The sequence below is a fragment of the Sarcophilus harrisii genome, chromosome 3 (assembly GCF_902635505.1).
Source record: "Sarcophilus harrisii chromosome 3, mSarHar1.11, whole genome shotgun sequence".
Taxonomy (NCBI): Eukaryota; Metazoa; Chordata; class Mammalia; order Dasyuromorphia; family Dasyuridae; genus Sarcophilus; species Sarcophilus harrisii.
This window is the reverse complement of record NC_045428.1, coordinates 592,777,704-592,788,224: the sequence shown is the minus strand read 5'-3', so window position 1 is coordinate 592,788,224 and position 10,521 is coordinate 592,777,704. Positions and strand designations below refer to the sequence as shown.

The following is a 10,521-nucleotide window of genomic DNA, read 5'->3' as shown; positions in this document are numbered from 1 at the left end:
TTTTGAATTTTAAAAATGGTCTTTAATTTACAATTTTCTTGAGATCTGTTTTTATCTTCTAACCCTTATACATCTCTTCACAACTGTGAAAAGTATATGATCCACTTTTCATTTTTTTGTGGTCTGATTTTTATAATTAAGGTCACGTATCAGTTTAGAATGGATTGTGTTCCAGTGTATCAGACACTAGGGTGTCAAGACAATGATTTTAGCGTGATAAGAAATACCTTGGCTCAAGAGTTTGCTTTCCACCCTAATTCCATTTCCCTAAGAAAAGCCTTTTGTTGTTGGCCTCCTACGCCCTTTGAAATGGAGAAATCTGGAAAGGATCTTTAGACCACATGAAATATTAAGAAGCATAAGAAAAAATCAAACAGGAGATTTTAAAATAGTGTTCCATAGTGTGCTTCCTTCCTCTGGCTAGCCCGACTAGTTTCATTTCCTCATTCCCAGTGTCCTTTCTCAAAGCTGAGAAATGGGGACATTCATGCTTTATATTAATGTCTTTCAGACTTGGAACCTAGGACTGAGACCACAGAATCAACTCCAAAAGAGAATATTGCGGAAGAGTCATCCCCGGTGGTGAAAGTTGAGAGGCCTGCAGGGGCTGACTTTTGCTCCTCCGCTTTGGGGGAAGGTGTAGATAGTGGGAGCCAGAAAAGGAGGGAGCAAATAAAGGAAGAGAGCAAGGGAAGGCAGTTAACTAAATCTCAAAAGAGTCCCACTGGAGCCAGAAGTGATCACTGTAGTGAGTCTGGGGAAACCTTCAGTCCCTGCTCAAACCTCACTGAAGAGAACAAAGCCTCTGGGAAGCCTCATAGATGTCCTGACTGCGGGCAGGCCTTCACCAAAAACTCGGGGCTGACGCGGCACCAGAGGATTCACACCGGGGAGAAGCCTTACGCGTGTGGTAATTGTGGGAAAGCCTTCAGACAAGTCTCAGACCTGGTTAAGCACCAGAGGATTCACACCGGAGAGACCCCTTACAAGTGTAACGAATGCGAGAAGGCCTTCATCTCGAATTCTGAATTTCACAGGCACAAGAGGACTCATAGTGGACAGAAGCCTTACAAGTGTCAAGAATGTGGAAAAGCCTTCATTGAAAGCTCAGACTTTGTTAAGCACCAGAGGATCCATACGGGGGAGAAACCATATATCTGCAGGGATTGCGGGAAGGCCTTCATTGAGAGCTCTTCCCTCGTGAAGCACCAGAGGATCCACACTGGAGAGAAGCCGTACATCTGTAAGGAGTGCGGCAAAGCCTTCACGCAGAAGTCCCACCTGGCCCTCCATCAGATCATCCATGCTGGGGAGAGGCCGTACCCCTGTAACGAGTGCGGGAGGGCCTTCACCGAACGCTCGGCCTTGGTGAAGCACAGGAGGATCCACGCCGGCGAGAAGCCCTACCAGTGCGGTGACTGCAGGAAAGCCTTCACGCGCAAGTTCAACCTGGTCCTGCACCAGCGGATGCACACCGGAGAGAAGCCCTACGTGTGCAAGGACTGCGGGAAAGCCTTCATTGACACCTCCATCCTGGTGAAGCACCAGCGGATCCACACGGGGGAGAAGCCCTACAAGTGTGCTGAGTGCGGGAAGGCCTTCAACCAGAAGTCCCACCTGATCCTCCATCAGCGGATCCACACCGGGGAGAAGCCCCATCGGTGCGGTGAGTGCGGGAGCGCTTTCACTCAGAGATCGACCCTGGTCAAGCACCAGAGGACTCACTCTGGAGAGAAGCCCTACAGCTGTGAGGAGTGTGGGAGAGCCTTCACCAGGAAGGGCCCCCTGGTCCTCCATCAGAAGGCACATGCTGCCACCAAGGCCGAGGGAGAGCGGGGGAGTGCCAGGAATGCAGACCTGGCTTAGCAGGAAGTGCTTGCTTTTTATCCATGTAATGAGCGTGAGGAGGCCCTCCCTCAAAGGGGGGCCTCGTGGTTCCTCATCAGATTATCCGTGTTGGCAAGAACATAGCAATGAAACAAATGTCAGAGAGCATTTGTTCATAATTAAGCCTTATCGTAACTGTAAATGTAACAGAAGTGGCCAGGCCTTCTTAACCATTAGAGGATTTGTAAAGGAAAATAGCCATATAAACACGATGGCTCAGGGAAGGATTTTCACTATTCCTCATACTCTGCTAAACATCAACCCACATATACGTAGAGGAGCCTTCAGTGTAATGTATGCCACAAAGCCTTTTGTTGCAGGTCAGACATTATAGAACGTTAGCAGGGAATGAACTGAAAAAAGTGTTTAAGCTCTCCAGGTGCCCAGCCCCTGGGCTAAATGCAGTTACCGGAGCTTCTCTAAAAGAGCTCCTGCTTTAATTCAGGAAGATAACACATATAGAAGAGTTGAGGAGCAGTGAGATTAGGAAGTCCCAGAAGTCCCGTGGGTCCTTCTGCCTACCAGAAACTTGACTCACCATCATTAGAAAGGGGAGAGAGCAGTCCAGGTTTTCTCTAGAGGGGAGATTGTTTGAAAAACCATAGAGATTGAGTATGGGAAGAGGCTGGAGTAAGGGAGCATCAGCAGAAAAGTTGGAGAAGGATTTGGGATGATTGAGGGGAAAACTTGCTCCTAGTGGGCACCAATTCATAGTCTTCATGCCTCTTGGCAGTGGAGGGAGGAAAAAGAAGTCTTATTGGTGTAAATTCACAAAAATGTCAGAAATGTTTGAAAGTTTTTCCATACTATATAGCTAGATTCCAGATAGTGCAATTAATGGAGCTTGTGAAGTAGTTGCAGGTATTCAGGATAACACTATTTGAAGTTCTGATTATCTAAAATATGGAATTGATTCCAATGGAAGTATGAAGTACATATCAAATCATGAGACCACTTCATGGAAGTCATTATTTGTAGTAATTTGGTCCTGGTCGTACCAACTTTCCCCAGTATCAGAGGATTCATAATTGATAAAAAAAAAAAAAAAAACCGAGCCACTTCAAATTTGGTTCAACTATTGTTTATCCATTAATAATTTTCTTGTGATTCTTGATTCATTGTGTAATTCACTTTGTTCCATGAAGGATTTCAAAACATTCACTTTTATTATAATTAATAAATTCAGTCTGGGTTCTGACATTTTCTTTTTGTTGATGTTGCTTGGGAAGAGTGAAATCAGTCTTAACCTTCCATGTTCATGGGCCCCAGAATTCTGTTTTCTGATCATAATCGTGAAACTTTTACTTTTGTCTGATGAGCCCTATTTCGGTCTTTTTGTCCTCACAATTACTTTCCATCAGGAATGTTTTCTCATAGAAAATGACTCCTTTTTAGCAGAGTCTTGGAGCAAGAGATTTAATGAGTTGGGTCTGTGGAGGGAGGAATATTCTACTGTTTGGGGACAGGAAGCCTCTGCAGAGGCTGGGAGATGAAATGTGGTTAATGGGGAACATCAGAACAGGAATACAGACTGTAGGAAAGAGAGCAGTGTGAAATCATTCTGGAAAACTTGGTAGGAAGAACCAGAGTGTGATAAATTCTTTTGGCAAACCAAAGAATGATTTTGTTGATCCTAAAGGGAGCCAGCGATAGGCAATGACCCTATGACAGCTCCTGTTTTAACCATCCCATCATATAACAAGCCCCCATTACATCACCCAAAATGCCCAAATTGTTATTCTCCCCCTTCCCCCCCCCCCCCCCATTTCATCTGTGACTTTAAGCACTACATCTCAACCATCCTCATCATGTTTCCGTAGCAGCACCCGTAAGCTGTCCCCCTCCTCACTAAAGACATCACTAGTTGTCCATTTGGGTCTCACATCACCCTAGCCAGTAGGTTTGCGATCTGAACTCTGGAAATTTCGGTGCTGAGGGAAGGAAGGAGTCCAGTCACTGAATGGAAGGATGAGGAATCTGTTTCCTCTTTGTAACCTCGATCTTCGTTTTCCACCGACTCTCAGGATTGGGTCCTCACCCCTGTAGCCAGCAGGAACTCAGTGGTAGGATTTTCCCTGGACTGGTTCCTGTGGAAACATTTGGGATAAGAAATCCTTGGGCCTGAGCTGGCATAGAGAGCTCCGTCCAATCTGGTTTCCAAGTTGTGCAGAAATCCAAAGGGGGAAATTCTTTTTGAGTTCTTCCCCTGCTGGGTGCAGATCAACCTCGCAGAAATCCAGCTTGATCAGCCCTGTAAAACCTGAATATTGTAAACAGCGGCAGCAGAGGGGGCAGCTCTGGCTCTAGTCGTTCATCCGTTCAACGCTTACCTTAGAAACAACCCATTTCCTAACTGGGAAGTGCCAGCTGGGGGCATAACTGGTAATGCCGTGGGGTAGGGAGGGCATGATGAGGGTGATTGAGAATGTGGTTGGAGTCATGGCAGAAGGTAAGCTGAAAACAGGGAGGAGGGAGGTGGTAGGGAGCAATTTGAGCGTTTTTGGCGATGTAAGAGTTGACGTGTGATGTGATGGTTAAATCAAGTGAGAGCAGAGGAGGTTGGATAATGTCACAGAGCCCGTCAGCCCGCATGGCAGCTGACAACTCACGAGGCAGAGATTTGGCATTTGCCCCTTTCCTCGGTGCCCCCACAGTTCCTAGGGAGGGTCATGTCCTGGATGGTGGCTTTATCACCTTTATTCCTGTACCACTCCCTACTGTTCTATTATTCTTGGCATGGCCCTTTTAGACGATATGGGACTTGACCTTGGTGAGGATGCCTGACTGGAGGCTGCCTTATCTTTGGGGTGGCTGGTGCTGCTTCCACTTCCTGTAATGCATAGACCTCAAGAGATCCATTGTGAAGTGTGTAGATCCAGGATTCCTTCCTCTGGAAGGGCCAAGCGAGACCTGGAATAAACCACTCTTTTATCTTCTCACGTTTGGGTTTTTATTTGCATTTTGGTATGGTTTTTGTTTTCTTTCTGTTGGAGATTTTTTCTCCTGTGTCATAGTCTTATATCCTCAGGGTCAGGATTGCCTGGTAAAAACCCTACATACAGCCTAGACTCAGGAAGTTTTGCTCTTGTGACCCCATTTAGTATATTCTTGGCAAAGATACCAGAGCAGTTTTTGCCATTTCCTCCTCTAGCTCATTTTACAGATGAGGAAACTGAGGCAAGCAAGGAAACCAAAGTGACTTGTCCAAGGTCACACAGTAGGTGTCTGAGGCCAGACTTGAACTCCTGATTTCAGCCCGATGTCCTATCCCTGAGCCAGCCAGCTGCCCCAGGATTCAGGAAGACTTGAAGGGGTTTATTTCAGTTTCCTTAGTTATGAAATGGAGATGATAATGGCATCTACCTCCTACGGTCTTGCGGATCAAATGAGAATATCTGTAAAGGGTTATTTAGCTTGTGCCTGGTACTTGGTTGGCTGTATAAATGCTCATTCCCTTCCCTTCCCCTAAACCATTTCAGTTGGAGAAGGTCCTTTCAGAGGCCAGTCTGATCCCAGGTCCCCTGACACTGTGAGAAGTTTGACTCTCTGCCCGTGGGCCCCGTCCTCCCAGATGCTCCTCCACCCGCCGCCTTGGCTCCTGCTCACCTTACTTTTTGTCCTTGTGTAGGTGGGTTTGTGCTGCAGTTGAAGGAAGGTTCTGGTTTCTCAGCTGGATCTGGGAGTCGCTGCCTTTGGGTGTTACCTGCGGGGTCCTACCTGCCCGGCTGAATTTGGAGCCAAGAAAGGGAGTGATGACCCGGAAGGAAGGTGTCTCACAGAAATGTGGGAGGAAGGAGAGGATGGTCGAGCTCTTGGTCTCCGCCAGGCTCAGCCCTCCCGCCCCTTCTCTGGTGTTAATTTCCTGTGGCCCGAAAGCGTGCCCCTGTCGCCTGCATGGCCACTGCTGCCTCCTGTTCCCATGAAACACGATAAGCTGGACGTAGTAGCTGTTGTGTGCTGGGTAGCGAGGTGGGCGCCGAGGGTCTGAGGACAGAGCCCAAAGCAGCCGGTGTTCTGATGGGGCAGATGGGACTTAGACACACATATGGAGCGAGCAGGAGTAACGGGCATAGCAGTTGGGAGCTGTGCCTCCGGCTTGCCCCCTACCCCCACTTGCTTACCTCCCTCACTTTACCCCTGATTTTCAGATGTTTTATTCATTTTTGGATAGAAAAGAGAGTTAGCACCGAGCACTTTCAATTCCTTGTACAGAACAAAACCCACAAACACCAGGAAAGATTTGTAAAAAAGGGAAGCAAGCTGGGCCCCGCGGCTTCTTCCTGCTTTGGCTTTGAAATCCATTATTTCGAATGGTTCTCTGGAAGGTCTGGGAGGGAAGAATAGAGAGGGAAAGTTAGTGGATTTAAAAATAGATTAGGATATGGTCACTACACTGCAGTTGATTGGTAACAAAACAGCAGAAGGGCAAAGAATAGGGAGAAGATACCAGGAGAGATACCAGGATTAGATTAAATCCAGGACCTCATTGGCTTACAGCTAAGAAACTAATAGGAATCAGAGAGAACATCATTTTTTTTTTTTTTTTTTTTGGTTATGGAAATTACCTTGGATTTGGAATCTGAAGAACTGGATTTAAATCTTCGCTCCCAGGCTTATCACTTACTATCTTTGCCGTCTTACATAAATCATTAATTTTATGATTGTTCCTAGAAAAAAATGACTGTGCTAGAGCCCTTCCATTTTGATAGATTGGTCTAGTGAGTTGTCATAGTATCTACTGTTTACCAAACATTTTCCATCATTTGATGTTTACAGCTCCTGTGATTGGGGTGGTTTAGTTCATGTCATTGATTCTTATTTTGCAGGTGCTAGATTGAGTGAGTTTCATAGAGTACGTTGTGGTCACAGTATCAGTAGCTCACACTTTTCTAAACTTTGAAGAAGAGAGTTGGTCACGTGGCCTCCGTGGACTTCTCCCTTTCAGAGCAGGCCATCACACTTTTTGAGAGCTTTTCTTGGAAGTTTGTTCTGACATGAACCCTGTAGTGTCCCCTTAGCAAATTCTGTGCGTTGCTTCTGATTTTGAATGTACAACAGTTCTAAAACCTGTTTCCCAATGACAGTCTTTTAAATCTGGTTTGGCCCAAGTCTTTCCCTGGCTTCCCTACTTGGGGTTTCTCCTTGGCTCCTTCTCAGCCTTTTTTTGGGCAGTCTTTGACGACAGGAACTTTTCCTTTTTATTCGTATTTGTGTTCTCAACACTTGGCACTGAGCCTGGCACCTGTAAGTTAGTGTTGTTCATTTGCTGTAGCCAACCCTTTCTATCCATGCGTTCCTGTCAGAGACGTTGGAGGGATGTGCTACGTCCTTTTCTAACTGAAGTTAAATGACTTGTCCAAAGTCATGTAGGCAGAAATGAGGCCCAGTGCTCTACCTGCTGAACTCTCAACTGCCCCTCATATGCCAATAGTAAATGCTTTATCTTAAAATTTGAAAATGGCTATTAGTTTTCCACAGTTCTTTTTTCCTAGGTCCCTTCCATAGTCTTCATAGGATGGAAACTAAAAGCCCTCAGGGACAAATCTTCATCTACCCCTGATCTGTCCTTATGGGGCAAGACAGGCTGGTATGGGGAAGTAGCTTGGGATCTGCAGTCAGGAAATGGGAATTGCAGGCCCAGGGGGGAAACCCTGCCCTTCTTTTAGTCCTGGGATCCTTCTCTGCAGTTTGGGTGCTAGCGGTTGTGTAAGCAGGGCACACTGGGCTCCGAAAGTGGTCTGCAGACCTCAAGTCATTCCTGGCATGTGAGCTGGTGGCGACCCTACAACTTTTGTAGACCATCGAGAAATTTCTGACTGGTGTTATGTTGGGTTCACTTTGAGCATGTGGGGAAGATGTTGAGAAATGAGAAGTCTCATATCTGATGGGCTGATTCTGGAAGGAAGCCTAGGCCCAGAATTAGAAAAAGTCCCGACCCCTCCTGGGTGGGCCTTCGTGCCCTGCAGATGGGTCCGAGAAGGCGGCGAGTAGAACAGGGCCCTTCCTCAGCATGAAAGGCCCGGCTTCTCTGGGGCATGAACCATCAGCTTCCTCCAAGGGATGCCAAGGAGACAGCCAGGCTGTGCCCCCGGGGGAGGTTGCTCAGGCTCTTTGCCATCCTGGCCTCTATTTCACATATTTAAAATGAACAGAATGGAGGAACCGGTTTGAAAGGTTCACTGTGTTGTGCCCAGGTCCCTGAGAATCACTGATCCCTGGAGTTGGCTGAGAACTCAGAGGCGGCCCGGGAAGCCGAGTCAGCACACTAACATTATGTGCCAGGCACTGTGCCAACCAGTGGGAATGCTGAGGAGCCTGAGACGGTGCCTGCTTCTGGGGAGCTGGCAGAGAGACCTGCAGACAGCTGTGTGTGTGTGTGTGTGTGTGTGTGTGAGAGAGAGAGAGAGAGAGAGAGAGAGAGAGAGAGAGAGAGAGAGAGAACAGGCCAGACACTTAATGTCGGTTTGTACCAGGCTGTAGGTGCACGTGCATTCATATATAGAAGCATTACTTGACAGAATTCCAGGCATGGGAATGCACAGAGTTTAGAGACGAAGTGTTGGAGGGAAGACTGGGACAGAGGCCGGCACCTCTGGACCTCAGGGAGTGGGGAGCAGGGTTTTAGGTGATTGGAGAGGGGGGAGCAAGCTCCCTTCAAATGCCCATTAGGTTTGTTTTTTGTGCCAGGGATGGCAGGGAGCCACTGGAGTTTTACACAAGCAGTGGTGTGATGAGACTTTAGACTTTGGGGCTTTAGATAGTGGAGGGAGGGACTGGAGGGAGCAGAGACTTGAGGGCGGGTGTTAACTGTTAGAGGAGAACGGGGGGATCATTGATAGGAAACAAAATGTAGAATCGACAAGACTTGGTACCAGGTTAGATGGGAAGGGAGTGCACAGGGTGAGAGATCCAGGATATCCCCATGTTGTAAGGTGAGAGTACTGCAAGTAGAAAGACAGGAAAGGGGGGCGGCGTGGATTTGAAAAGGAAGAAAACGAGTTTAGTTTTGGAAAAAAAACCCTTAGTTTTGGAAGGATGAGGACTGACTAAAGATCATTAGATTCGGCAATTAAGAGATCTTTTAGTAACTTTTGGTAATTTTTAGTTGAATGATGAATCAGAAACCAGACAAACAGGACAAAGAAGAGAGAAAGTGGAGGTACATTGTGTAGATGGCATTTTCAAGGAGTTTAATTATAAAATGAAGGAGAGATGTTGAATAACAGCTGGTGGGAACAGATGGATGAGTCCCGTAAGTACAGAGACTGAGAGGGAAAGGGAGGAGTGAGGGGAATGTTTGTTGAAGAAGGGGGCATGGAATGGGACCCTTGTATGCCCACTGGGGTTAGCCTTGAGAAGGGCCATCTCCTCATGTGAGATGGATGAAGAAGGAGGCTTTCCGAGTAATAGGAGCTGAGTGAAGGGAAAAGGCAGGAAGCTCTTGGCAAATGGCCTCATTTTTTCATGGAAATGTGAGAGGATTCTCTAGCTGAGAGTGGGAGGGAAGGAGGAACCATCAGGGATTTGAGGAGGACAAAAAGGTTTGGGAGAGCCACTTGAGTGATTCTGACACTGTCAGGGAGATGTGCAAAGGCTTGCTTTTTGGGGTGAGCCCCAGTCAGATGGTGTGACATGCATTTGTAGTCTCCTGGGCCCCAGAGCGTTTTCATCCTGGTTCAGTACCACCTGGGATAGGAGGGAGTGCTGCCAGCGGTGGGAGCAGCCCAAGGCCGAGGGCTGCAAGGGCGCAGGCACTTGGCCTGGAAAACTAACTGAAGGGACTGGCAGGTATAGGGAGGAGAGGCTTTGAGATCATAAGGCAGGAGGGCTCAGCTCAGAGAAATAGCCCCGGCTCAGCTCAGAGAGTAGAATTCACCAGGGGTAGGTGAGTCAGGGCCCTCATTGCTCTGCTCACTGAGGCCCATCGAGGGCCTGGGCAGGTCGGACATTGATGTCCTGTGTCTTGTCATTCAAGCCCTGGGCCCTTTCCAGGATGCCGTTTCTGGAAACCAGTGAAACAGTCACGGTGATGAAGCTAGGGCACTGCCAGTGAGAAGGGCACCCCAGTCTCGGAGGGCAAGGATTTTAATTGTGTTTTTAGATTTGATGTAATCACAATTATCTATTTTATTTTCGGTGATCCTATCACTTTTTAGTCATGAACTGTTTCCCTGTTCAGTGATCTGGAAAGTAATTTCCTCACTCCTCTGATTTGCTTATTATGTCACTTTCTGTGTTTTAATCTCTGTACATCTTGGTTTGTGGTTTGAGATAATGTCTATACCTACTTCCTGCCAAACTGTGTTCTGGTTTTCCTGGCAGGTTTTGTCAGTCCTTTCCCTAGTAAGGTTTATTAAATGCTGTGTTATGTTCCCCCCCCCCTTTTTTTTTTTAAATGATGTGATCTTTTATATCTAATTTTTATCCGCATTTGGAACTTATCTTGGTAGATTCTGTTTGTCTGAATCTTGGTATCTGCCAGACTATTGATCTAGTTTTCCCAGTGATTTTTGTCAGTGAGACTGTGGTCTTTGGATTCAATGAATATTATGTTATCTTTTACTTGCTTCTTCATATTTGTACCTAGTCTGTTCTACAAATCAATCTCAATTTATTTTAATGATTACTTCTTCA

At 46.8% G+C, this 10,521-nt stretch overlaps 1 protein-coding gene across 1 annotated transcript; it reads left to right on the top strand.

Moving 5' to 3' along the window:
• Nucleotides 1–504: 504 nt before the first annotated feature.
• On the top strand, nt 505–5,018 carry LOC100929060 (zinc finger protein OZF; the record flags this gene model as incomplete). Its single annotated transcript, XM_031963896.1, has 1 exon — nt 505–5,018. A coding segment is annotated over one exon (1,362 nt), but the record flags the coding sequence as incomplete, so codon positions are not given.
• Nucleotides 5,019–10,521: the final 5,503 nt, after the last annotated feature.